Source organism: Akanthomyces muscarius, chromosome 6 (genome assembly GCF_028009165.1).
Source record: "Akanthomyces muscarius strain Ve6 chromosome 6, whole genome shotgun sequence".
Taxonomy (NCBI): Eukaryota; Fungi; Ascomycota; class Sordariomycetes; order Hypocreales; family Cordycipitaceae; genus Akanthomyces; species Akanthomyces muscarius.
This window is the reverse complement of record NC_079246.1, coordinates 1072324-1099571: the sequence shown is the minus strand read 5'-3', so window position 1 is coordinate 1099571 and position 27248 is coordinate 1072324. Positions and strand designations below refer to the sequence as shown.

Sequence of the window (27248 nt, the reverse complement as noted above, 5' to 3'; positions counted from 1 at the left end):
GGGTTCAAGGAAAGTGGTGTTGCGTGGCGCCACGTTCTATCGACTTGGCCTAGAAGTTGTTTCAATAGTCCACGGCCCCTCTAGCAGGGAGGAATTGTGGAGATGCCGCTGATCGAACGGCGTCGTCAGCTACTTTCGAGGGCTACTTAGTATTGACAGAGATGAGGATGTTTCAAGGTCAGCCACAACTCCATCCGCGCCCAGTTACTCCCTAGCAAATGGCTGTCAGTACGGCTTCACTGGCACGATGGCGGGACGAAATCCACAGGTCCGGCAAAGTCTGTCGTTGTCATGCGGGGTTCTTGCCTTTTCAAAGTTTTGTCCCAAGTGTCGGAGCCCACGTCATCAAAGGCTTACATCGCCAAATTCGTGTACTGGTACAACAGCAGTTGCATCTCCAAGATGTACCTCGCCAGCTTCAGCCAATCGCCTGTCAAATGCAGTGCGATTCCAGTGCCCGGGCTCCATGGAAGGGTTGCGTAAGTGCAACAGTTATCGCCACAACTGGCCTTCGGAGATGAGGAGTGATGGCTTCCTCGTACTGGGAAGCGTGGCCCACAATGTGCAGCGCTGCTCTGATGTCTCCAGTTGCCAGCCAAACGCCGAAACTGGCAAGCTAGTAATAGTTGATATCTTGGGCCCCTTGGCCGGCCGCCAAGAGGTTGTTGGCGGCGCAGTTCTGGCCGGCAGCCTCGGGAAGCGACTATTATGTTCCCACATTCTTCTGGTTCCATCAGTAGAAAGGAGGGCAGTGCAAGCGCTATTTACAGTCCAAGATACAATGTCGGATACGGACCGCTTTCTGTCTTGGCTTTTTTCTATGTATCCCGACTGCACAGAGTGAGATCTACGCATTTGAGACGCTGTTTTACGCCATGCGCGAAGGGTACGGTATAAGTGCGGTCGCCGAGCCTGAAGCTCAAAAATCGGGGTCTTCCTTGTGTTTTGCTGCGCGCAAGACGCTTCGGACGGCGTCTTACGATTTGCAGGCATTCAATGAACTACAGAACCTATGCAGAGTAGTGATGCACAATTCTCCTCTGTCGCGGGGTTCATGCACCAGTTCAGCTTTAGTGGACCAGGATCTGTCACTTATTACGGCGCCAGCCCGACTGCCAAATACGGATGCCTCCGTCCATGAATATAGCATTCATTTCCGACATCACTGTCCCAAGCCTACCGGGCTCTTCGTTTCCAACCGCGGCCGAACTATTGACTTGTCTACGACGAGAAAATCAAGGCTTGTCGGCGTGATTTATATAGCAAGCGAACCTTTTCTCCTTGGTTGTAAGCGCTGATCTTCTACATGCTAGTTGTTAATAAGCGAACCACAGGCCAGCCGAAGCCTACCCCGTCACTACAAAAATGCCGCCTGCTAGGGAACATTCCGAGGTTGCCCAACGCAGCAATCGTACCCTCAGTGCCCAACGGCTTGGACTTGACCGCAAAACCACCGATTCGGCACATCATGTCGTTAATAAATCCCGAGGTGATAATGGCATGGCCCTGCTGCTCACAATTGCAGGTGGGGATCCCGCTACATTCATCTGCCGAGTGCTGGAAGCCCATATTGGGGCTAGCATCCGCAAGGCTAGGAACTCTTGGCAATTATCAGCCCTTTGACAGCGCGATGCTACTCTGCTCTCTCAGGATGCATGGCGCAATTCAAGACTATTTATCCGTGCCGCGAGTCCATCTGTGCAAGGCTGGTTCGTAGCGTGGTGCTAGCTGCAACTGGGAGTTTGACGATATCGGTCCGTCGCGGCGATGATCCTTGCAGCTAAGCAACTATGGTCGGGTAAGCAACAACCTGCTACAACCCTGCTTCGGCCGTTCTTACTGGTTCTTGGATTAGGGCACAGGTCCGGCTCCGGAAGAATTCTGGCCGAGACGATAGCAGAACATTTGCACCAAATCGTGAAACTCCCCGAGCACATCGTAGTCGCGGGCCAAATTCTGTAAGCGGCATCTATTTACGCTGTGGGATACACTAGCATCTCCAACGGGATGCATGATGGAATCAACTCCCGGTCGATAAGTTTAACCTGAGGCACCATTCAGCTCAGTCCAGCTTTATGCGCTCTGCTGGTGAAGCGAGTTCCCAGTCATAGCGTTGTCTGGCAGCCCGAAAGCATAATCTTGTCCGTCATGTCGATTTCGACGGCCTCTTGTTTTCGCTTACATTCTTTTCTTCAAATTTTCACCTATCCCAGTAGCGGAAGGCACGCCGCAGGCAGCAGCGAAAAGATTAGCGGAAAAACATCACTCATCGATGGTGCTTATACGGCTCTTACACGATGTTTCTGAATCCCGTTGACGTGGGTCGCTGACGAGCTCATCGATCTCCGTGCTTACTCTACAGTTCGGCAAGGAACTCGAACCCTCCCCTCCCAAAAGGCCCTGTACTGGCCAGACACACAGCTGCACGTCGAGCGGAGGCGCTAGTTCCCTAAGAATGGGGACGCCAGCACGGACTTTTGTATACGCGTAACAGCTTGCCTCTTAGGGCAGTGTTCGAGATTGCCTTGTGGAAGCATTCCTGATCGGGCTGGCTAGCGGGCATGTCTTACCCGACAGGGGAAAGCGCAGAGAGGGTGTGTGCTTAGTGGGAGGGACGGGCTTGCAGGTGAGAGCATTTTCGAGCACCTTTTATTTACCAGCCATCGTCCGAGGACCATTTCTACTGGTAATACAGCTGCGGGAGCTCAGAACAAAAAGCCGGGCAGCGCTCAAAGCATCAAAGGCAGATCCAAAGATCAAGGTTACATGTGACCCTAGGATCTACATGGCTGTAGCTTCGGTATACTGGTTTGTCGCAGATGAGGAAAATTCAGAGACGGAGTTTTCCGTTGCGACGTCGCAGACAGCCACAAAGTCCAGTAGCCGAACTACATGGGCGCACCAGCGATTTATAATCGGAGCCAAGATCAAGTGCCCACAAGCGCCGTCGCTTGTAGACATTCGCCATACTGACAAGTCCAAGCTTTTCTTGGCTGGGCCAAGACGAGATCTTGTTACAGAGGAAAAGGTCCGAAACGCCCTCTTTGGGCGGGCCTAGTTGGCGCCAGCGGCAACGGTGGTCGGTAATAGCAACGGCAGTGGAAAGGAGGGCCATCAGCGGGACCGTCGGAAAACGAAGAAGAAAAAATCAGACAACTATTGGTAGGTCAAAGAATAGCGACAGCTTTGAAACTATTGCTGCTCTACTGTGTTTCTAGTGGCAGTTGTGCGGCGAGACTTCTTCTGCTCTTGGGCGCTTCCCGTCTTTTTTACGTAGTCCTGCCCACGGTTCAAGGAGACGGTGCAAAGTATTCCGAATCGAGTCAACCGACGACAACAAAGGCGCTGGTGCATTCGATGGCGCACGGCAGTTTTCAACACAGCGACGTGAGAGTGGGGGCCAGGGTTGCGATGCCGGGACATCGCAGACGGAATGGAGCTGCTTTTTGCCTGGCATCTTGGTTCTGCATCCCATCCTACTTGGAGAAGCCACAGCCCGCCTTCCCGCAGGGCAGCCCATGTGGCCAATCTCAGAGACATGTTGGGGTCTGAGAATACGAAAGGCCAGGTCCAAGACTGAGACGAATGGATTCCCGATGAGGGCCTGCAAAAGAAAACCTGGCAGCCAGCTACTGGTAAAGACTGGTGCTACCAAAAAAAAAAGGTAACATTTGGCGGTGGTAAGGCGTGATTGGCAATGCGTTGTTATGCTGGATGGACGCAGGTGAATTTCTTTTTATAACTGCCGTCTGCACGTCTCACTGCACAAGGGAGGCGGGGGTGAACAGCAAGAGGACAACTAAATAACCCAGTCGCCAGACTTGCGGCAATGCAGCATCCGGGTTCCAGGTATGGCCTCCACAAGTGCTTTCCAAGCCGAATGTTCGACATTTGGTTGGCAAGGCTGCTTGCTGTGATGTGAAGCCGAGTGAGTAGGCCTACTCTTTTCCCTACCGTGTCGATCTACCCTTTGCTTTCCCCTTCTCTACTGGCGAGATGAGACGAACTAGAAAAGGAAATTACGACGAGGCAGTGCTCGGTATCATTCCCTGGACCACAAGGATCGGGGGTTTCGTGTTTCGGCCACGTTTTTGCTGCGTGCCAGGCTAATCGTGCGCCGATATCTTACCCCATTAGCCTTACCGAAAGAAATGAAAATACTGGTAATACAGATATGGCGCGATGCTTCGTCCAGACCTCTTCACAAGCCCGGCGGAGTTGGCTCTCCTTCCACCCATGTTGCTGCAGATCGGCACTCCATTTGCAGAAATGCATGCATGCATATCAAGGTTGCTTCAGGGAGGTGTGATTGAAAAAAAAAAAAAAGAAGAAGAAAGAAGAAGAAACCGGCCGCCTCCGCCTCCGCCTCAAACGAGGAATAAGCGGCCAAGAAAAGCCAGCTATTTAGTCTTCATTTTCAATCTAATCGCCTCAATCTCTGTGGCAGGGCAAGCGGAGAGCTGCCCGGAAGGTTAAGACGGGTTCCGTTGGCGTAGGGCCCCCCATGTGTCTCTCACTATGCGCTTTCCGCATTGCTAACATTGGCAGAGGAATCTTTTCTTTTGGCGTTGTCACATTGCATGTCGCTCGTCGTACGCTGACTGGTGCGCCTACAAGTCGAACAGGACTAACTAGTTGGAAGTTTGGATCTAGCCCAGGATCTTTGCTACCATCTGGCGTGTGGCAGCAAGCCTCAACCAATTCTGGAGACGGGGGCGTCGTCTCGCCGTCGCCTTGGCTAGCCTTGCTTCCAGCCTGCATGCGATAGTTTGGGTATTTTGCTGCAAGGGTCATTAATATGACTGGGATTGCACAAAGCCAAGAAGTTCCTTTGCGAGGTATAATCTGTTGCAAACTAATTTGATAGGCTGGTATGCCCCCCCCCCCCCCCCCCCCCCTCCTCCAGCATGCTGCTGCAGTGCAATCCAAGTTGCATTGAACGGTTGCAGTGGATGGCTTGGGCAGCAGGGCTGAGCACGCAAAAGTGCCCACGGTGCGGACAACTCGGGCCCGAGGTGGCTCATGATTATGTGCCACCTGTACAGTCTACCGTTGCAACGTTTTGGGTAGTGTTTGTGTCTTGGAAAGAAAGAATGATAATGCAGCAAGCACCTCACCGCCCACCCGGTCGCATTCGTCGTTTACACTAGCTGGATTCCCAACCCAGCTTCCCAGAGAGAGCAGCACAGCTGCCCCGTTATTGGCGTGTATGCAAACTTCAGCTGCGCGGGGCCGTCATCTTTATTATTAGAGTTCTTGCGTCTTTTAGGGTAAGAAGGCGAGAGAAGGCGCCTCGAACAGGAGGTCAGCAAGTCGGGAAGCTTCACAATGCAGGAATAAAGTGCAAAATTCAATTAATGCACGGTCCCGAATGGGCCAATGCTTTTTTTGGAATGTGATAAACCTTGGTATTGGCCTGCTCCTTGGCTTGCATGCATGAGAGGACGGCCGGACCTTTGCCCAAACGGCAGAGTTGCCCGAGCGAGCCGGCTTCCGCTATTAACTAGATGACTGATCGTTTTTTTCTTCCTCTTCCTTGAACACGCTAGCCTGTCCTTGCAAGGCGACGTCGAAGCAAAGGGAACAATTAGGCGGCCAGTCACATTCCGAACCGAGTTTGCCCACCTTTGCGCCGGAAAGGCAACTGCGGCATAAACGACAGCCCAACAGCAGGGCTGGGCGCTAATTTAGTTATTAGTTGATCCTTTCAACTCGCAGGCTTGGCTTGGCTTGACTAGGCTTGGGGGGGGGGGGGCCACCCCAACCCGGCCGGGCCTTTTTGTCCCACCTGCTCGCTGCAATCTTGATCCGGCAGGGCTCTGACTGGCCTTGCAGCTTCGCCACTAACGTTTTAGTGACGCCTCTAGTCTCCAGTCCAGCTGTGGTTTCACTCGGGTGGCTGGCTCGAATGTGGTGACAATCGGCGCGTTTTCCTGTCGGGGCCCGTTGACCAATCGAGCTGCCCAGCCCTGGCTCCTGACAAGCAAAGCCGCAAGGCACACTAAAAACAAATCTGGAAACTTGGTGATCCGGAGCTTTTACATTGAGTGCTCAATGACGTGGTCACAAGGCATGGCAGGACGTTCGATAGCTGGGAGGCAAAAAGTTTCCCGTGCCTAACCGCCACGACGGTGGGCTTGCTCAGCTCGGTCGGGGGCGCGCCGCATATGCACAGCCAGCCTTGTGAAGCAAACTCGTGTGTCTTGCTTCTGCTGCTGCAGCCATGGCCTTGGATTGTCGTGAGGTGACACAGAAAAGGTCTCTGAGCCGCGGGACCACGTTTGGTCTTGGCTTGTCACCGGTGCGGCATTGCTTCCGCGAGGCGTGCTGTTGCTGTCCTCAACATTCCCTGCAGGTCTGACAAGTCATCACAAACTTGGTCTTTGCCAGCAGGTCTTGTGATACATGCAGTTGTCTGTCAATGGAAGAGCCAAGAGTAGGGCGGACTGGGCAAGGCACGAGAAAAGGGCTGAAACATTGGGATCGCATCTGCTAATGCTACGCATGCGCGCGCCGCCTCGGACTATCAATGCATCTCAACATCGCATCACGCATGCAGATGTGGTCGTTTCATCGAGATGATGCGTTGTCTGATGGCTGTGCTTTTATGCAAACAATGTTTAACTGCGCCCGAGTGCAAATGACCGCAGCTTGGACAGTGTCGCCGCGAGCGCAGTACTTTCCGTGATGAACGAATGTGACCATTCAAATGACATCAAACGTAGCAGAAAAGCCCGACTCCTCACTTGCAAAAGCACCCATACATACTCACGCCAGGGATCTACAGACGTGCTTTTCGTGCGAGCCAAGGATGCAGAATACCACCACATATGACACGGCTCTGCAACGACGTGGTTCCTTTGCTGCGGCTGCCGCACGCTATTCGTTTGAATGCAGTAACTGATTGTCGCCGCCTTTTTCCTTCAGGCTGTTTGGGGCCCCTGAGCTTGAAATCTCGGAAAAGGTTCCAGAGTTGGAAATGGTCTGGTCCGTCCGACCCTCCCGCTCTCTCGCTGCTCATCACACCTCCGCTAGTCAGCGTCCGGTCCGTGGTTGCAACAAAGCAACACAGACACACGCCCCCCTCTCTGTCAGCGATTTCGCCACGCCCCCAGCCGACTACCTTTGAATCTCAGATCCCGGGTAAACGAAAGAAGAACGAATCTGACAATGGACAAAACTGGCAACCAAACTTTGCTCCCGCCGAGGTTGTCAAAGGCCGGCCCCAAGCAAAATCAGCAAAAGCACACCCGAGTTGACGTAGCTCAAGGACATGGGGGAAGAGAGAGGACAACACGTCCCATTTTCAGATGCTCGCATTTGCTTTTTTGCCCACCCGCCCGTTGTCTCGCGCACCATGTAAAGGCGAGCTGGGTGCACAAAGCCTTGCCAGGCCACGGTGGAAATCCCTCCGTGCTGCCGTAAATGGCCCGACAGGGCTGGGCTACGGGACCCGCGCTAACTAGGTTGGAGAGTGCAAGCCGATCCCGCGATGCATCTCGCACACCTTTTTCGCCCGCTGATGCGTTGGTAGTGAGTGGCTGACCACCGTCGTCTGCACACGGCGCTGCGAGTCTAATATAGGGATGGGTGGAGGGTGTACGGAGTATGGCTGCACAGATCAATTGGCGACAAAGGGGCCTCGCAGCGGCGAAATCATCATTCTAGTACACATTTTGTGTCAAGTAGACACGAAGACGGGAGATATCTTGGTTCATTGTCCTTGGGCCTGGCAGAGCTCACGCCCCCTTGTGGTCGACACCCACCCAGTCCTCTCGAAAGCGCTTATCTTTGTTGATTGGTTCTTGTGTGCGGTCTGGCTTCACAACGGGCTTTAAATAGCCTTGATATTGGCCCGTTGTAACCCTGTCCTCTGAACCGTGCTGCCCTGGTCTCCCTCTTCTTTTTTTTTTGGCTCTCACAGCCTACACCGGCCCGACTCCATTTATGCTGCGACTCCCACAGTCAAAAAAAGGATCCAGAATCCCGCTTTTCGCTGGACAAACAGGAAAGCAGAAAATACTGCAGCCTAGAATGCCGTCCCCGTTTTCTTGCGGGGACTCGAGGTGTGTGAATGCGTGCTTTGCTCGGGAAACGGGCAGCTTTGAGGTACAGGCCAACTGGAGTCCGGAACTCGGGGGGAGTGTGCGGGTGACAAGGGACGGAGAGTGCAACATCGCCGCTGATGCACTTTTGATGCACTTGCCAATTGGTACGTTATTAATTGACCGAAAAGCAAGGGCCAGGTGTCGGTGTAGCATTATGCTTCCTTTGCTCTTCTGCGGCTTTTCTTCATCCATCCTTCAGGCTGCGTGCCATTCGGCGTGTAATCCCACCATGTACAGTATGGCGGTGGCTGCGATAGCCAGACAGAATGCGATGTCCGACTCGACTCAGCCCTCTTTATATTTATTTTGGGCTTGTAGTGCCGAGTGCCTGTCGCATAGGGAACTTGCGTGATGCCCGTCAGCGTGGGCTTGAGGTAGGCAGGGCTTTGTCGGCACATCTGTAGTCGATCGACAGCAAGATTCTCCGGCGGATGAGATGTCAAGGCGGCATTGACGCAAAGAAGAGGCATAGATTGTGGTTTTTATCTTTATTACTCCAATTCCCCTCCATTCAAACTTGCTCTGACCCGAACCCAGCAGCCAGACGAGCGTGATGGCCAATTAAGCCACGTCGCATTAACAATGTACAGTTTACTCTCTGCCTGGCGTGTAAGCCTGCAAATTACCCTACGTGTCTTCGAATTCCTCCAGCGGTTCGTGCTAGCTTGTACTGCTTCTAACAATACCCTAGACAAATGGAGTACCCAAAATAGGACGCTGCGGCCTCCAACATATCTGGTCACGCCCTGGCAGTCCAAGTTCCATGATTTCAGGAGGCGCTTGCAGTGTTCTGGCAGGAGGCCCTTCCGGCAACCGGAATCTTACGTGCAGCATTTCGGCGCCAGAATGACAATAGGATCTGCGCAGCGAGGTGCGAAGCCACGCCGCGCAAGACGATTTGCATCTGCCGCGCCCCCCCCCCCCCCCCAGTTTCCCGCCTCAAAACCCCCCCTCTGGACCGGGTAATGGTTGGACCCTTGGAATGTTTGCTTCTCTACCAGTAGCCAGAACAGACGGCAGCTTGCAATGGACGAGATCTCGGCTTCGCGGCAGCCATATAAATCGACACGGCCATACTGATTACGCTTCCCTTGTCGGGCGCATCCGTGGCAGGCCAAATACTGATTACGTCCTATTTGGTTTGCCAGTGTTTCCAGCTGAAGTTGCTTGCATTACGTATGTGCCGTGGTCGACGCCACGGGGCCACTCTCTCAACGGCCCTGACTCGAACTGTCTCACTCCACAGCCCCAAAAGCCGTCAGGACGCGCGGCGCCAAAACTGGCTGTTGAAAACAGCGATGGGCTTCATTGATGTGCAAATGCAAGTAAATGTCTTCTCTCGGGTAGGTTGAAATCTGCTCCCGTATGGGGTCATTGATCGCGCCGGAATGAGGAAGGCACTGCATGCGTACTCCGTCATAGCAAGGCTTTCAAGCATGCTTGCTCCTTTGACTTGTTTAGTATGCAAAAAAGAATCAAAAATTGTGGAAACTTCTGCAGCTGAAAGCTGCTTGGCATTTGTTTGGCCTCGGCTTCTTGTAAACGTGATGCTTAATTGTTCGGCAGCGTGCACTCGGCATCTTGACGATCGGGAGCGATGACAGAGGTAACAATGATGGACCGATAATGGATTATACATCATAAAGAGCTTTCGCGTAGCTGAAGCTGCAGTAGTTGGAAGATGCTTCTCTTTCTATTCGCACGAGTTTGCCAATACCAAGGAGCATCGCCGCACAGCCCCCCACGGAAGACTGGCCCAGCCAGTCCGTGTCCGTTGGCACTGCAGGATACGAGAATCCTTCTTCTCAACGAATTTTACCAAGCGGCTGCTAGCGACACTAGGCTCACGCCATCGGCACTTGTCCAAAGAAATAAACGAAATAGCCACATCTTGAAATGGACATCGCCGATAGACTGAGATCGGTTAGTTGATGCCGCCGGTGCGACTGGGTCCATCGACTCCGTCGCCTTGTTGCTATTACTTCATTTCTCGTATATCAATGTCAGCCCTAGGAGCTTTTCTATTGTTGTATTGAAAGGATTTTCGGGAGCATAGCGGGCGGCCTGACCTCTTTCGAGTAAGCGGCCGAGAGCAAAAAGCCGCCGGGGTTGCGAAGGATTCAACTTTTTCTCAATCTGTAATTATGCCCCGGTGATAGGCTGCCTTGCGTCGGATTTCAACTTATGCAAATCCCTGGAAGGGCCGGTTCGTGCTCGTGAGCGACAACACTTTGTTGCAACGTGCCATCTGCCTGACACGACTATTCAAGTGGTTTTTCGGGCCCTTTGCAACATTCCCAAGGCAGGGGCTGGTTGCTCAAAATATGACACTGCAATACTTTGAGTTCCATAGTCAGGTGTAAACGAGTTGAGGTTATTGAATGACAATCCTCTGTAGGGTAGCCGTCATCGGGAGAAGCAGAGAACTGGCGAGTGACGCCTCTTTCCTCTCTCCATCGCACTCAAACGCAATTAAACGCGTGGATCGATCGTTCACAAATTCATAGTACTTCTAACGCTTTATGTATTACATAGGTATTGTTAGTAATGGTATTGACAACTTATGGCAGAGAAGAGCTCGGTTCATGAGAGGACATGTGTGTCCTAAGCCGAGACCACAGGCATGGCGCAGTGGCTTTTCCTTCTAACAACAAGTCCTTTCACTACATGAATCATTGGCAACTAAGAGGCCTGTTCATGAGGCACAACAACGGCCTTTACCACCTCTCCTCCACTTCGGTACTCGTCAATAGCTGCGTTCACCGCTGCTGCGTCAAGACCTCTGATGGTTCTGAACGAAAAGGGCACAATGTTGCCTGACTGTATCCATTTAGGCAGCTCAGACCACACCTTCTCACCGAACTCCGGATAGACGTGACTGGATCCGACAGTGAAGCGCTTCTCGTATCCTGCCCTTTTCTCCCCGATGGCGGATTCATCCACCGTGCCATGGGTGATTGTCACAAGGGTGCCTCTGGCGTTGTTGGAAAGGGCGCTGACGCCGAGGGTATGTCCCTTTTCGCCCTGGCTGACAGTTTCCACGGCGTAAACCAAATCGTCGCCCCCGGCCTCGCGGACATCCTCCTGCAGTGAGGGCGAGTGGCGGTCCACGACGACGGTGGCACCGAGCTGCTTAAGCTTGGCTTCCTTCTCGGGGCTCTTTGAAGCGACGGTGACGATCGTGCCGAACCCGACGAGACGCGAGAGCTGAATGGCTGCTTTCCCGCAGTTGGAGCCGCCGCCGAGAATGAGAATTGTCTTGGATGGGTAGTCAAACTCGGCGATGTTGTCAAAGAGTGGCAGTCCGAGGCCGGTGGAGTGGAAGAGGGCGGTGGCCACGGAGGGGGCGCAGACGGGCAGCGTTGCTGCCTCTTCAAACGTCATGGAACCGGGGATTTTGGCCAGTAGAGCGGAAGAGGTGATGGTGTACTCTTGTAGCCCAGAAGTATCAAGCGAGGTGCTAGCTGCCTGAGTGAAGACCCGATCAACGACATTGGCATTGGTCACTCCTTCGCCAACTGTCTCGACGACACCGGATATATCGTTGCCAGTAATGTACGGAAACTTGTCGAGGGGGACTATAGCCCCGAGATCGCGAATCTTCCTATCATGCGGGTTTACTAATCGAGTCATGAGTTGAACCCATGGTTTGACCAGTGCCTGTACTTGGCGAGAAGGAAGACTTACATCCAATAGCATGATTCTTGATCAAGACTTCCTGTGGAGCCGGGGCGGGAACAGATCTGGTGATTTTTTCCAGAGGCTCCCCAGGCTTGCTGATTATCAGTGCAGTCTGAGACATGATCGCAAGTGGCATTCCGAGGATTATAGATTGATTCCTGAGAGGACGGAAGCATGGTATGAATGAACCAACATTCCCAAAGGGCAGTTGTGCTTCATTTATACTTTGCTGCGGCTGCTTTATAGCAGGCCTCGTTCGAACCGGCTGCACTTTTTCTGGTGCTTTGTGGCTTGTGATGCCTCATGACATTGTTTACTAAACTGCGCTGGTCGTGAGGCTGGTGGTGCTTACAAATTGGCGGATGCATTCGTTCCGCGGAGGCATACGCAGCTTTTTTTTTTGAAGCTTCGATCTGTGTTTCCGGGATTTATCTAGAAAGCTGCTTCCGCAACCCGACCGAATCGCTCTGCAGGACAAATTACATCCGCAGCGCTGCAACCTACTCATACGCGCGCGGAGCGGAGTGTAAAAGCATCCGCAGCCATCACGTTCGACATTTTCACCACTTTAGATTATCCTCACAGAGATCAATGTTTTGTATATATCGTGATTCATTGTTGATAGCTGATTCTCAACCGCTTTGGCCTATCATGCTTCCATCTTTCCCAAAGTAAGGCAGCGCCTCCGCTGGAGGCCGCCACAACCCTTTCCCCGGTATAGCCGGAAAGGTCGATTCATGGTCGACAAGCACACATGCTGTCAGAAATGTTCGTTTTAAAAAGGGCAGCGAGTAACGGTGCAGGTGCCAGGTCGGATAGGTGTGCAGTTCTGGTTCGCAGGGCAGCCGAGCTCAGGCGTTCCGTTGCAGCAGCAGCATTCTGCCAGCGTAGGGGGCTTGCGTGCCTCAAGAGGAGAGGACGCAACGAGGGCGGCCAGGGCCAGGGTGAAGAGAGTTTGAATTTGCATTTTGAGATGTGTAATGATGTTGTGCTGGAGATGAAGAAGAGTTTGACTGGGACTTCGAGTTGACGGGACAGAAGAGCAGCTTTATATAGACACGAGAACAGTACCACCCGAGCGCCGATACCAACAGCGACTTCCCCTGAGCCAAGAGTCTAGGCCTTAAGATACAGTGAGTTCATTCTAGATACTGACACAAAAAAAAGCGAAGCGTTCTGTTGTGACCCCGCGACGACCCCGCGACACTACAGAAGCTCCTAGTGTGCCGCCTAACGGCCGTTACCTATTCAAGACAAGTTGATTCATTCGTTTAGTGTACCCTGGTTGAGGCGTTCTCTAATCAGCCATGCCGGATTTTTTTGAGTTTGCTCGTGTATTTAAGCAGCGTTTTAGAAACAGTTGAGCAATGTCGAACTTTGTGCATTTGCACTACAATCGCCTCAGGGTGAGGACAAACCTGTTGAATTTTCATGACACCTAGCATTTGAGGTGCCTGACCGGCTTTATCATGTTTGGTTTGACCTGGCCGCACCCTGTCTTGAGTCTACCGCTAACAGCTCTTGGCAGTCAGCTTACTGGCGTCTGGGCTTGGCGCGCCCGCCACAGCACGTCTCGAGAGGGAAGGCATGACAGCAGGAAAAAGAGGTAAATCTTTTCTTGATACTGATAGGAAAGCAATAATACAGCCAATTAAGAAAGTAGCGTGTTGTTAGTTCTTCAGATGTTACACCTGCTGTTTCTAGTAAAGGCCGAGACCGTATAGGAGCGTTCAGTCCGCACATCACCTTTCGGCACCTCGTAGACCGATGGTCCGCAATGGGGTCTAAAAATTAAGCTTAACTCTCGACATTTGGATCAATTGAGTGTCAAATATACCCATGTTTTCTTCTGGCCTTCATCTCGAGAGATTATGTTGAGAAGGGCTGTGACTGTGGGGCGACGACATCATGGCAGAGAGCAATGGACGTCATTGTCGCTTGGCACCGTAGAATGCTTCAAAATTGGCCGAAAGTGCAGATTTGGACGCTGTGGCGGCTCCTGACATATTTGACACTCATACCAGCTGTTCTCCGCAACAGCCTGAGATTCGAATCGACACGAGCACTTGCCTGGGATTCAACACGAGGAAACGCGCCAGCAACAATATAAAGCGCACATGTCGTCGGACAGCTTGCTGGCTGTCAATGAGATCATAAAGAATGTATATTCCGCATGATTACCAGCTGGTAAGTTGGCTGCACCACCCGACCGGAGGTCGACCACCGCATCAAACGTCTCAATCGCACCACTGCTAACGCAATTGGTTGTTTGGAATAGTATCTCAAGCGCGCCTCGGCGACAACAGCAGGCAGCGGTATAGCGGTCGGTGGAATCGTTGCGAAGAACAGCGGCGGCGATGAGCGAAGCACCCGGTTCATTCTGGGCTTCGGCATCGGCGTCCCCATCCTGCTCATCCTCATTGGCGCCGTCTGGTATTTCCGGCGGCGACGAGCGCGCAAGGCAGCGGTCAGCGCAAAGAAGAATATGGGGAACGGAGGAGTGACAAGGCCGAAACAGGGATGGAAAAGGAAGCGCAAGTCGCGCTGGCGAGGATTTGGCTGGCCGGAGCGTCTGAAGCCTGTCCCTGCACCAGCAGCATATCGCAAGTCTGACAAGGATATACTGCCCACCATGTTATGATACCCGTCTATAAATGTCAAATTAGCTACTTCTCAACAACAGTAATCCAGCCATTTCTTCTTTTAGGTTACTGTGCATGAGGTTGGCCTGGCAAGTAGACACGGAGCGACTCGTTTGACTCCATCACCAACAGATCAGTCTCTGCTAGCAGCGACCTAATTCAGCCTCCTATCAGATAAACTCAAAGTAATAAGCTAAGAATTAATAATAACTCTGTTCTTTTCATACTCAAAAGGCATGGCCTGCCCGTGTGAGTGCTTGGCTGAGAGGTGGCCCACGTGATGATGCACGTGACCTCAAATTTACGATTCCGAACTGCGTGAAGCGCAAAGGAGCTTCATGCGCAAGTCGAACGATAAGCTACCTTTCCTCCCCTCGCCCCATTGCGATCTTTCTCCCCGCCGCGCAAAGGATAATTTACATCCTTTGGGACCACACAGCGCCGCGCCATGCCGCAAAAGCCCATTCGTCTACCGCCTCTGGAGGTTCTGCGCGTCAAGAACCCCAAGCGCAATCCCAAGAACCCCTGCACCGTGGTCATGTCCAGCGTGCTCGGTACGTTTCTCTTTTCCTTGCAGGATCTCTACCGGGGGTCAAGACCCTCTGCGGTCTGTCGGTTTCTCCTTTGCTAACTGTCCCTCCCCCGAAAAATTAGCGTGCTGGGCTTCAGCAGGTTACAACGCCGCCGGGTGCGCCGCCATCGAGACGCAGCTGCGGCAGTGCATGGACGGCCCCAAGCCGCAGCCCGCGTCGCCAAACACCATCAACCACCACATGGGCCGCCTGGGCAAGCACATCACCTACGACGGAAAGCCGACGTAAGAAGCGAAGAGCACGAAGACCGCCCCCTTCTACAACCAGACGAGACGAGCGCGCGAGATTGAGACGCAATGCGACAAGAAGCACGAAGCAGCAGAGAGTGCTTCTTCCGTCGATGTGACGAATACAAATCAAGAAGAGGAAAAGGCAAAAGATCGAGACCTTTTGCACGCAAGGGCTGCGCAGGATGGAATACCAAAAGTATCGGCGTTCTTATGTATTTGGGAGCAACGAAAGTGCCAGAGAGCATGGCACAGTGTACAAATATTTAACAGCAGAGGAGGAAATAGCCTGGAGCGAGACCGCATATGGTTCAAAAGAGTTCTTTGCAGCGTTGCATCATGTAGAAACCATGTACAATACAAACATCTACACCCTACATCAAATCTTCAAGTACATCACGCGAGGTAATCACCCTTCTTCTTCGGATCTACACTTGGCACACTACAATTCAGATGCAGAACAAGTCACATAAAAGTCAATGCTTTTTGTTTAAAATTCAGCTTCCTCTCATTCATGTCAAAGTTGCCCGGACAATTCAGACCACCAACGGTATCAACCAAAAAAAAATCTAGCCGCGTCAAGAAAAAGAAAAACAAGTAGAAAAAAGACTGTCTATCCAGCATTGAATTTGTAAAGCCAATGGCCTCCCTCCCTTCCTCCCTCTCTCTCCCTCCCTGCGATCCTCTCTTTCCGGCAGTCTACTTATACCAGCAGGCGGCCCTGAACCAAGAAAGCAAAACAAAAAAAAAGAGTCCGACTATGCACTTTCCTTGATGAAGAAAGGAAGAAAAAGAAATCAAAAGAAATGGTAAAGACAACAGAAAATGCTGAATGCACCCCTTTCCTATACCCGCGCCTAAAATATTGGTAGTCGCCTGCGCCGAAATGTAACCCATGTTGTTGTGAAATGGCCAAGAAAACAAAAGCTTAACGAATGTGGTGTATAGGATAAGACTGCAAATGCGAGAGTCCCCAAGCGATGTGCGGAAAACAAAGTATAAAAAAAGGGATTGCTGAAAGGGAAAGTTTATATGTAGTAGAGCAGAATGCCCCGGCGAGATTCCGCATTCCGTCGTAATAGAAGATCGCTCTGCCGTCAACAGTGCGCGAGGGCCGCTCGTAGTCGAGCATGAGTTGCGTGTTTGGCCGTGTTTGAAACGAATCGCTCGCAGTTCGATGAAATGCAGGCTATGGCGGATATATATGGTGCCACATTCTAACAAGTCTCGCCTAGGCAAAACAGCTCAATCTCGCCGACACCACCAGAGTACATGTTGCGCACGCCTTCGCGCCACTCCATAAAGGCGATTTGAATGTCGTCGTCGCTCTCGATAGTGACAAAGTCTCCATCCTCGTCGCGGTAGCGGAGCTTCAGGTTCCCCTTGCCAATGCTGCTGTTCATGAAGCGCGCAAGCTTTGCGTCGATCCGATCGATCAAAGATTGGTAGCTTATGTTAAAGGCCACAACGAGCGTAATGTAGTTGCCGCTGTCGCAGTTGACGCGGACCTTGAGCTGTGTCGGCAAGGGCATGTCGCCAGAGTATGAGTCGCCAGAGGGCGGGCCGAGCGCACCGCTCGGCAGGGCGGGGGAGCCATTTCGCGAGTTGGCGGCTACAGGATCAACGCGAAGCATCGAGGAGCCCTGGCTGCTTGGGGTGTTTTGGCGTGGGTAAATTGGTTGGGCGGGAAAGTGTGACATGGTGCCGCCTAGACTACCGGAATGCTTGTGCATGGGCTGTCGCGTGGCACCAGGGCTGCTGCTATTTGTGCGAATGGGCAGGTCGTTTCGCGGAGAGCCGTTCTGGGATCGCGCGATTTGGCTGTCGTGCAGGTGCTGGGGTATGCCAGGCACAGCTGGGATGTTGCCCTGGCTGGGTTGTCGCTGTCGAGGGAGACCAGGTATGCCGGCATCGGGGGTGCTATACGAGCGGCTGCGTTGCTGCTGCGCCGAGCTAGAGCTTGATGCCATCACCGGTAGTGAAGGGCCGCGAGGAGGCTTGTTGTAGGATGACGGGGGGCCATCACGAGACGGGGCCCGAGGCATGGCAGGCGCTGTGTATCGCGCATTTTCGTCCCAGCCCGAGCCGGAGGAGCCACCATTCTTGTTGGGGAATTGGTACGGTGGCCCCGGGAAGACACCGCTTGTGGTACTGGCGCGGGAAGAAACAGGCGAGTCGGCAACGGGTGAAAAGTATGAGTCGCCGCCTCGAGCCCCAGGAGATGGCGCTCCGTTGCTTCCTGTTTGCAGGCTGAGAGGTGCAGGGGGCATGGGTAGCGGGAATCTAGGCGGCGGTGCTCTAGCAATAGAGGCCAAAGATTGTGTGCTATCTCCCGTCATGGATCGTTGACGGACATTGGAGCTCGAAGAAATGCGAGGCATGGAGCCAGGCGGGATTGGGAACGATGCAGGGGCCGTCGCAGGGCCGTACTCGTCCTCGTCGTCTTCATCCTGCTGCAGGTAGGGGTTCTCGATGGCGTGGTCTCGGGTCCAGGCAAAGTCTTGCGAAGCAGTCTCGCTGCTGAACGACATGCGTGGCGCGTTGATTTTACGCTGTGTCTCGAGGCTGACGGCCCACGTCCTCATCATTTCCTCGTGAACAAACTTGATGATAAAGTTTTCCACACCAGGGTCGCCTTTCCACCAAATTTGAACAGAGTGAGAACCAGGCTTGGAAAGAGACACGACATCCGTCACATTAGTCATGAAAATCCTGCCCTTCAGCTGTAGCTTGGCATTCTTGTTTTTGATTTTGGGGCCCTGAGAGCGAGTCTTGTCCTTTTTGTCCTTGCTCTTGTTGCCGGACACCTCTTTACAACATAGCAAGATGTTTTCGAAGAGATAGATCTCGTAGTCCTTCTCTTGTTCAGTCTTGCCTGTTATCACGCCGTAGATTCCATGCAGAAGCAGGCGGCCGAACTGGTCCACTCTATGGGACTTCCAGTCGTCCACTCTGCCGATCAGGTCGTCGAGGGCTTCATCCAGCAGGTCACGGTGGACAGCGTCGTTGGCCTTGTGGAGAACTCGCTCAGCAGCCTCGCAGCCTGTTTGTAAGTCGTCCTTGACTTCTACATCTTCCGTCTTTTTGTTGAGATCCTTGAGAAGCAGAGGGTACTTGACCAGGCGTTGCATAGGCTTTAGCAAGAAGCCGTCTAACGTGTTGAAATCGGTCGCGACCGGATGCTCTGATAGTTGTATTTTGTCGAAGACTTGGTTCGCGATTTGAGCCGCTTTGCGCTGATTGGCAATGAAAGGCTGGTAAATGTCGAAGGCGCCTTCGTAGAAACAAAATGGGGCGCCCCATCGCTGATGCTCCTTGGCCACGGAATTGGTAGTTTCAACGCGAATAAGGAATCGTCGCTGGAAATCGAGGATAGCGTTGATGTTGAGAAAGATTTGGTGCACAATATCGCCGGGCACGTCGCCTTTCTGCTCTAATCTCTTCTTGAGGTCATGCAAGTTTTCCAAATCTTGGACATATTTACGCTCGGTGTCCACAAGTTCCTTGACAATATGGTCTCTGTAACTCATCTGCGTGCCGGCAGGAGGCAGGTTGGAATCTTCTGGGAGGAACTGCGGTTGCAGCAAGTGTCCATTCTGTTCGGCGAGGTCGAGCACATAGTTGACAACTTGAGTTACCTGCGGGGGTACTGGGTTAGCAAAGGTGAGGGGGACAAGCAGGCGCCACGAACCTTGACAAAGCCACTCGTGTCGTTTCCCATCAGATCCGTAATGACGAATGTATCAGCTGGAGGCAATTGCAACTCCTTGAGGCACGCTTGCACAAATTTGAAAATGGCAATCTTTGACTTCTTGGCCTCGGATGCATTTGGGTCTTCGACCTTGAGGGGCTCACCCTGCAGACAGTTGTAGATGATGAGGAGAGGATGCCCCGAGCGAAATAAGTTCCATAACGAATCGACGGGGTCGTTGGGGTCCAGCTGGTCGAGGAAGGGCTGGAAGTCGGGGACCTGGGCGAGGCGCTGTTTTAAGGAGACGCAAATTTGGTAGAGTGAGCGAGAGGCGTCGGCCTTTTGGTTGATGATGTTTGCGGTAGCGATGACGGGGCCGCCATTCTGAGGTACGACAGTCGCATTGCTGTTGAGGGAGCTGAGAGAGGCAGACGAGCCAGCGTATGTGGTGGCGCTAGACAGGTGGCTGCTTCGAGGAGCGCTCATCTTGGTCAAGCCTCCGACGCCGTTGGTGGTTTGCAGGGCCGGAGCTGTGTTGGTTCTCATCAAAATAGCATGTGCCATGTCCTAAGCGCCCATCCGTCGCGCGTGCCGGAGAAGCACTGCGAAGAAGTCGGGCAGGCGTTGCAGGTGGGACGATGCCTGGTGCGGCGGGCGTCTGGTCGCTGCAACGGCGGGGGATTTGGTCGGTCTGCGCGAGTATCGTGTCGCGATAGATGTGAGAAGTGAGAGCCGGAAGCGAGCGCGCTGGACTGCGGTGCTCGATGTATGGAGGATGCTTCGAGAAGACCGGGTAGGTGCAGCAATAACGCCGTGTGCGTCGGTCGAGCAGCTGGTGCAAGGAGCCGGCGGGGGGTGTGCTCTGCCAATGCTGACACCGGGGGTCGGTTCGCGAAGGCAGGAATCCGGCTCGTATACGGTAAATAGGCGAAGCCGGGCTGTAATCGACGTCTCGGTGACGATGAAGAGAGGGACGGGCCGCGGACAGGAGTTGCGGCAGAGGATGCAAGCCGGAGGTAAGCGACCAAAGTGGGAGAGGTCGAGGATGAGATGGAAATGTTGGAGCGGCGGTGCCGTGCAGGCGATTGGGACGGGAATGGGGGGAGAGCAGCAATTGGCGGTCTCCAGTGTGCCAGTGTGCAGACAGACAGGGGGGAGAGGGGGACCATGTACCCAATCTGAGCCGGCCGCAGCCCCTTTGACGGCCCCCGTTGGTGTGTGGCGGGCGGCAGATTCTTTTTGGTGTTCTCTTTTCTACGGGGCACCGCTACCCAGGCAAAGGTACCTCTAGTACCTACCCAGTGCAGTGGGTGTACAGGTGGAATTTGGTGCAATTTAGCGGTTACAGTTGGTGCAGGGGACCGCTGACATGGTGCTAGCGGGATCCCTGCTGCCCACAACTCTCCCCCTAAATTAGGTAGGTACAACATTCGTAGAGCACCTCGATGCTGGCAAACACAGGCACGTGGATCCTAACAACTGCGCAGTAAACAAACAAGCGAGCACTCAAGTCGTCCGAAACATGAGATGCCGGCGGTTCTACTTCTCGAAACCGGACCAGAGGCTAGCCAGGGGGTTAGGAACGACGGACGGCCGTTGTGCCGCACAAGACCAGCGACGGACGAAACAATGGCCCTATGCAGGAGAGGGAAGGGGTCCAACCTCTAAGTAGGTATGTACCTAGGTAGGTAGGTAGGTAGGCAGATGGGCTTGGCCACGGTAGAGGCGTACTAGTAGCGCCCGTCGAGTGCTTGGTTGGTCTGTTGAACGGGCTGCGGTTACTGGTGAGGTGCCAAATGCTCGGTGCCGCTAACAGAGACGGTGCAAGTTTGCGGCATCCACACATCCACACATCCACACCACCAGATACATGTATCGTAACATCTGGATCTCGCTGCCGCAAGCCTACGCTGCGGGGCCTGCAGGGCGGAGAGCTGCACTGAAGTTGTACTGGTACTTGGTTCCGTTGAAGAGAGGAGCAGTACGCACAACTCGTGCTGGCCTTGCCCTCGCTCCTCGATGGCTTTCGGTCGCATGCGCAGCGTCTGCCATGTATCGGCATGTACAAATCAGTAGCGAGGTTGGCGGGACATGGAGTAATCAGCGCCCGCTGCAGGCTTGGAGAGAGGGGCTCATGGGCTCTTCCGAGTTTGCAATCCCCAAATCCCCAAATCGCCAGCCGCCTGCAAGCCGTGCCGGTTTCATGGGAAGGCTGGCCACAGAATCTGCGACCTCTCCAGCCTCTTTTTCTGTACCAGAAGGTAAGATGGTAGGGTATCGTCGAGCGCTAAAAGCTTGGTCCAGTGCAGCATCGAGGAGGGGGGCCGCTTTCTTCTTGCTAGGCCCCTCCTCTTCCCCACCAACAACCACGCCTAAGCAGAGCAGGCCAAAAGCCCAACCAGATTTTAGGTAGTTACTAGAGCGCTGCAGCTACTGCAGCCACCGCGACGCTGGACAATCCGTTCTCTCCCCCGTCTCTCAGAGGTTCTCTCGGGAAACGAAAATAGTAACTACTTCAAACTATTTTTTTTTTTTTTTTTCCTTTTTCGAGGCTCTTCTTTTCTTTTTTTCCACGATGCTAAATCCTTTGATTTTGCTTCTGTATGAGTCAGATCTTCATCGAGTCACTCAAGTATCTACATCACTAAAGTACCTAACGTACCTACTGCTACTCAACCACGCCACGTCATGTGCACAGGCACAACCTACTGATCGCTGCAGCTGCTCAGCCAAGATACTGTTGCGCTCTGATAGTATTCTTTCTGCACGGACAATGTGGCTTATTTTCAGTTTGGACTCCTCGCCTCTTCACTGCCAGTCGTGCAACAAGCATGTCTCTCTTCAGCAGCGCTAGCTGGTGAAGCTCACCCGCTGCTCACTCTACGGGCGTGTCAGGCCAGCCACTCATCCATAGGTAGCTGGGTCCTTCAGATGACTGCTGTGTACCCCCGATGGAAATTCGGGCGTCTGGGTTTACGAGACCAGATATCAGCCCTTGAACGGATAAAACCGCCTACCAGTAGACAATCCCACGATCCTGTTGGCTTCTTGATCGCGGTGCACAAAAGTTGGCAGTCCAAGGCTGCTGATTGGCATGACTATTTTTCAGCACGAGCAGCGGTTTGCCCAGTAAAAACGGCTTGCTAGCATCTGCTGATCCAACGGCGCCTGCAGCTAGCCCAGAGACCGAGTCATCGTCCCTCACTGGCCTACGATACCTGGCGCCCGCCGCCACCGCCACTCTTTGATGCTACCCTGGATGACCATCTCGTATTGTGCCTCTCCAATACCCGGCAGGCATCCAGTCAATCATGTCACCTGGTGGTTGTGTTCATTTCACTTCAAGCTGAAGTCGTAAACATCGCTTTCTCAAGGTCAAGGCAAGCTGAGAACGCTGGTGGCTAGCTCAGCTGGTGAGAACACTGCGGCGTCCGTTTTATCAGCCGTTTGCTCGTTCATTTAACTTCGAAGTCGGATGATGGTCCCATCGCTTTGTCCATATCACAACAAAACTCTACCCTAAAGTGTACAGGCTTGAGCTTTATAGCCTTTATACTCGACAAAGTAAATGTAGTACGGCTTGCTTATCCAGGCCTTGACATGGCTTGTTGACCGCAGTCACCTGCACTAGTTTTGCCTAAGCACTGGTTGTCCCTGGAACCACTGTATGCTACGATATACAAACAGTTTGCTGGCGTCGCCAGTAATCACTCATCAAGGCGAACAATGAAAGACGGCAAAGGCACTGGGCCCAAGACAAATCGAACTTATCACAAAATAGCTAGATAGTGTGCCTTGGCAAATTTAATCTGGAGCAGAGGTAGATACGATCAAGGCATCACTACTGGGTGCTGCGTTTGATATGGTGGATGTGAAACCGCTGACCAGTGATCTTCCGTTCACTTTGGTATCAAATCGTCGGACGCACAACTTCCGTGACTGACTGATTGTACCAGACCATGCAGGCGATATGGCCGTCTATATTTATTTATCCGATTTGGCCGCCTCGGCTGCTGCGGAAGACCTCCCGCAAAGTCTCCCGCCCGCTCTGCACTCCACCGCCTTCCACCGTGATTGCGGCCCGGCCACAGCGGCAGCTAAGAATCCTGGACAGACCATCCCTGTAGCACCGCCCGCAAGCCCTGTAGCGGCAGAGTTTGGGTTTCGTGGAGCCACTAAATCGACCGCCCAAGTGGCGTCGCATTGGGTGCCTACCTGGCAAGTAGTCAGCCGATTTCTCTACCTATTTGCTCTATTCACCTAAGAAGTGTGATTAACTATTTTCAAAGTATGGGGAATCGTTATTAGATGGATAAGAGTATCTCGGTTTTTTCCTCTTCTTCTTTTTTTTTTTTTCAATTTTTTTTTTCTTTTTCAATAGAACTATCTTGCCGTACAGAACTGCTTGGCATCTCAGAAGCATACACCGCAGCCCAGCGACGCCCGTTTTGCTGCCCACACTTGGCCCAGCCTTTCACTGGGCACGGCCGCCAGGCAGCATCCCTTCTTCTGCCCCGCCAAACGGCGCCATCCAAATCGGTGGCCTGTGGCCTGTCAAACAACAAACTGGCGGAATTTTGCCGCCAGAACCCCATCTACTAACCTACCCCAGCCATCTGTCTACCTTATTAATTAGCCAAGCCTCACAACAATCAACCCGTCATCCACATCCGTCTTCTCACACCCAACCATCGCGACTGCTCCGCGCGCCAGATGCCATCTCAGGCGACACAAACGGCGCTACCCTAGCCATACTGCTGGCTATCCGAATCATTCTCTGACATACCCTTCGCGCGCTAGCCTGCCGGATTCTGCGGCTGCGCTGCTTGCTGTTTTGTCCGTCTCCCTCGCCACGCGACATTTGAGTTGTCGAGTGGGCATCGCCGTGCGACATACGTCGTCTACGATTACCATTGAGCACCGTGATACAAACTTTCCAATAAATCCCCTTTCGGTTTCGCCTCGTTCGCTATGGACCCCTTCTCCCCCGTTCAGCAGCCCGACGAAGGCTACTCGGAAGACCCTCTCAACCACCACGAAAGCTCCGCGCTGCTATCGTCTCTCTCTAGCTTCCAGTCGCCTTCTGACCTCGCAATATGGATGGCGCGGAATGCTTCCATGTTTCCCACATCTGTCAAGGCCGGTATGCTGTGCCCTCCCTGACACCAGTTCCTGCGACATCGCCAGTGTACTAATAGTAGTAGAACTTACCATGGCTCTGTTGGAGGAGCTGCCGACCTCGACCATCGCTGGCATTGTCCAGCGTCTACGACCTCGACTCTACATTGACTTCATCAACCATCTCCCCGCGGAAATCTGTCTCAAGATTCTCTCTTATCTCGACCCAATATCTCTCGTCAACGTGCTGCAAACATGCCGCGCCTGGTACGATCTGGCTCTGGACAGAAAGCTCTGGGAGCGTCTCTACCACCTCGAGGGTTGGAAAGTAATATACAAGGAGATAGAAGCAGAGGAAAAGAGGATTAACGAAAACATCAATAACTCCATCAGTCAAATGCAGACTGCTGACGGCCCGGTCAACAAGGTCCGCGCCATCATGAGCGACGAAGACGAAGATATGGAAATGATCGATAGCGAGCGCACACAAGTTTCTAAGGATAGCTTTTCTGGGCAAAGCCTATTCGGTTCTCCGGCAACCTCGTTCTCCTCAAGTCGCCGGGCCATTACACCTCTGGGCGACGTCGACATGTCTAATTACTTCTCCAAGGGAAAGAGTGTTGACAGAAGCTTCGGATCGATCGACGTGCGAGCGAAACGAAAAGCTCCCGATAGCAGCCCCGACACGTCTTCTACTGTACATCCGGCGCAAGACCCCAACGCCGTCATGCGGTCCAAGCTATGGACTTGGGACTCGGCGAGCTCCAAGCACCGACTAAACTGGAAGTATTTATACAGCATGCGTCGTCGTCTAGAGTCAAACTGGGAGCTGGGAAAGTTCTCGACTTTCATGTTTCCTCACCCAGATTATCCCGAGGAGGGCCACCAGGAGTGCGTGTATACTATTCAGTTCGACTCGCAATACCTTGTGAGTGGCAGCCGAGACCGTACCATGCGAATCTGGGACGTCACGACCGGCAGGCTTGCCAGAGCGCCACTTGTTGGACACCATGGCTCTGTGCTATGTCTCCAATTCGATGCAGACCCCGAGGAGGATCTTCTAGTCTCTGGTAGCAGTGACTCCAACGTCTTCATCTGGAAGTTCTCGACGGGAGAGCTGCTGCAGAGAATTACCAGAGCACACAGAGAATCTGTCCTCAATGTCCGATTCGACAAGAGAATTCTTGTCACGTCGTCCAAGGACAAGACGATCAAAATCTTTAACCGACGGCCGCTACGCTACGGCGACCTTGGATACGAACCAGTTGGCGCAGTAACCGCAACGGTCAAGCCGTATGGCTACGAGCCCGACCTTGCACAAGAGCTACCCGTCAAGCCTGAGTTCACAATGATTGGCCGTTTGGATGGCCATAGCGCTGCAGTCAACGCAATCCAAGTCAAGGGCAGGACCATCGTTTCCGTCTCTGGCGATAGGAATATCAAAGTGTGGGACTGGCCAGACCAAGTTTGCAAGCAAACAATCCCGGCACACGACAAGGGCATTGCCTGTGTAGAGTTTGACGAGAGACGTATCGTCAGCGGCAGCAGCGACTATGAAGTATGCATTTTCGACGCGCCGACAGGCCTTAAAGTGGCTTCCCTTCGAGGGCACGCCAATCTCGTCAGAACAGTCCAGGCTGGCTTTGGTGACCTGCCATATAGTCAAGTCGAAGACGAGGCCGAAGCACGACTTGTGGACGCCGAGTACTTGAAGGCGGTCGAAACCGGAGAATTGGGCTCCGAAGGCGAACGCCGCGCTACTCGCCGAAGTCGACGTGCCAACGCTGGCAGCTCGAAACCCGAAGATCTTCAAGTATTCGGTGCCAAGGTGCCTCCTGGAGGCGGTGGCGGTCGCAAATACGGCCGCATCGTGTCAGGCTCGTACGACCAGAGCATCATCATCTGGCGGCGAGACAAGGAAGGAGTGTGGAAACCTGCGCACTATCTACGACAAGAAGAGGCAGCAGAGCTCGCTCAAAGCCAGCATGCCGCCCAGAGAGGGCCGCAAGTGCGGATGCGAGTTCCGCAGGCCAACCTCCCCATTCATCCTTCGACTGCCGTCGTTCACCAAGGCGTGGCTCAGCCGGCCCAGCCGGCCCAGCCAGCCCAGCCGCCGCCTGATTCTGCAACTGGCAACCAGCGCATTGCGGGCCTTTACATGGCCTACATCGACCAAGTTGTTCCTGCAGGCGTGACTGCGCTCGAGCATGCCTTGACCACCTATCCAGCCATCCTAGGGTTCCACACGTACCTGCAGTCTGCCATCGAAAGAGAGGCCTCGCCGCACTTGCGGCTTCAACTTCGCCAAGCTGTCACAACCGCGCTGAGCAACATTCAGAACGGTCGAATTACACGGCCTAGGCGAGAGCCTGTCGCCGCCTCGGCGAGCTCGTCTAATGCAGCGACCGCCGGATCATATAGTGGCAGCACTGCTGGCAGCCAAAGCAGAAGAGGCGAAGCATCATCGTCGGCTGCAGAATTGTCTGCCGCAGCACAATCATCCCAGCAACCGCAGCCACAACAACAGCGCCAACACAGTGAACAGGTATCTGTGTCTGGCTCAACTGAAACTGAAGTCCACGCACCGGTCCCAACACCAGCCGTGCCGTTCCAAGCGGCGCAAGCAGCAGCTCCAGCACACCACCATCACCACAGACATCACCATCATCACCACCCGCATCTAACCCCTGCCGAGAACGCGCCGGCCCGGGTTTTCAAGCTGCAATTTGATGCCCGCAAGATCATCTGCTGCACTCAGTCGCAAATTATTGTTGGATGGGACTTTTGCAACGGTGACAAGGAACTGCAAGAGGCCTCGCGATTCTTTGCCGCCGTCGACTGAGCTTGGAGCTGCGTGCGCACAGTTTTTGTATTCATTTTCGCATTAGTTATTGGGCGCAACAGGAAACAGGGAACGCATATCATGGCAGGCATTTTAGAACTTTAATTTGGACATATGTATGAAGCCAAGGTGACTATCAGCAACGCTTTTTATGGTATTTGGGATATGCATGAGGAAACGGCGTTGGCACATCTGTCCGACATGTAGATGGCCTTGGCGAAGTAGATAGAAGGCACAGACACGGCTAGGAGTAGCCCCAGCCATGTGTACGTACGATAATCAAGTACATTTACTATTCCAGCCCATAAGCAATCGGTGATGGTCCAAATAAAAAACACGTCCCGCC

At 53.3% G+C, this 27248-nt stretch overlaps 8 protein-coding genes across 8 annotated transcripts; 5 read left to right on the top strand and 3 right to left on the bottom strand.

The window, feature by feature from the left end:
- Window positions 1-204: 204 nt before the first annotated feature.
- On the bottom strand, window positions 205-720 carry LMH87_000388 (uncharacterized protein; the record flags this gene model as incomplete). Its single annotated transcript, XM_056198284.1, has 3 exons — window positions 205-211; window positions 307-352; window positions 543-720. 3 exons carry the CDS (start codon window positions 718-720, stop codon window positions 205-207), a joined length of 231 nt encoding a protein of 76 aa, XP_056055248.1.
- A 1047-nt stretch (window positions 721-1767) lies between these two features.
- Window positions 1768-2453, top strand: LMH87_000387 (uncharacterized protein; the record flags this gene model as incomplete). Its single annotated transcript, XM_056198283.1, has 3 exons — window positions 1768-1798; window positions 1856-1958; window positions 2363-2453. 3 exons carry the CDS (start codon window positions 1768-1770, stop codon window positions 2451-2453), a joined length of 225 nt encoding a protein of 74 aa, XP_056055247.1.
- A 1065-nt stretch (window positions 2454-3518) lies between these two features.
- Window positions 3519-4742, top strand: LMH87_000386 (uncharacterized protein; the record flags this gene model as incomplete). The annotated part of the gene is made up of 6 exons (XM_056198281.1): window positions 3519-3635; window positions 3820-3928; window positions 4138-4163; window positions 4448-4492; window positions 4549-4592; window positions 4643-4742. The coding sequence occupies 6 exons, from the start codon at window positions 3519-3521 to the stop codon at window positions 4740-4742; spliced, it is 441 nt and encodes a 146-aa protein (XP_056055246.1).
- Window positions 4743-10790: 6048 nt separating this feature from the next.
- LMH87_000385 (uncharacterized protein) lies at window positions 10791-11925 on the bottom strand (the record flags this gene model as incomplete). The annotated part of the gene is made up of 2 exons (XM_056198280.1): window positions 10791-11728; window positions 11796-11925. 2 exons carry the CDS (start codon window positions 11923-11925, stop codon window positions 10791-10793), a joined length of 1068 nt encoding a protein of 355 aa, XP_056055245.1.
- Window positions 11926-13949: 2024 nt separating this feature from the next.
- Window positions 13950-14430, top strand: LMH87_000384 (uncharacterized protein; the record flags this gene model as incomplete). Its single annotated transcript, XM_056198279.1, has 2 exons — window positions 13950-13976; window positions 14068-14430. The coding sequence occupies 2 exons, from the start codon at window positions 13950-13952 to the stop codon at window positions 14428-14430; spliced, it is 390 nt and encodes a 129-aa protein (XP_056055244.1).
- Window positions 14431-14879: 449 nt separating this feature from the next.
- Window positions 14880-15252, top strand: LMH87_000383 (uncharacterized protein; the record flags this gene model as incomplete). The annotated part of the gene is made up of 2 exons (XM_056198278.1): window positions 14880-14985; window positions 15086-15252. The coding sequence occupies 2 exons, from the start codon at window positions 14880-14882 to the stop codon at window positions 15250-15252; spliced, it is 273 nt and encodes a 90-aa protein (XP_056055243.1).
- A 1216-nt stretch (window positions 15253-16468) lies between these two features.
- On the bottom strand, window positions 16469-19428 carry LMH87_000382 (uncharacterized protein; the record flags this gene model as incomplete). Its single annotated transcript, XM_056198277.1, has 2 exons — window positions 16469-18889; window positions 18943-19428. The coding sequence occupies 2 exons, from the start codon at window positions 19426-19428 to the stop codon at window positions 16469-16471; spliced, it is 2907 nt and encodes a 968-aa protein (XP_056055242.1).
- Window positions 19429-23913: 4485 nt separating this feature from the next.
- On the top strand, window positions 23914-26902 carry LMH87_000381 (uncharacterized protein; the record flags this gene model as incomplete). The annotated part of the gene is made up of 2 exons (XM_056198276.1): window positions 23914-24085; window positions 24147-26902. 2 exons carry the CDS (start codon window positions 23914-23916, stop codon window positions 26900-26902), a joined length of 2928 nt encoding a protein of 975 aa, XP_056055241.1.
- Between the last annotated feature and the right edge of the window lie 346 nt (window positions 26903-27248).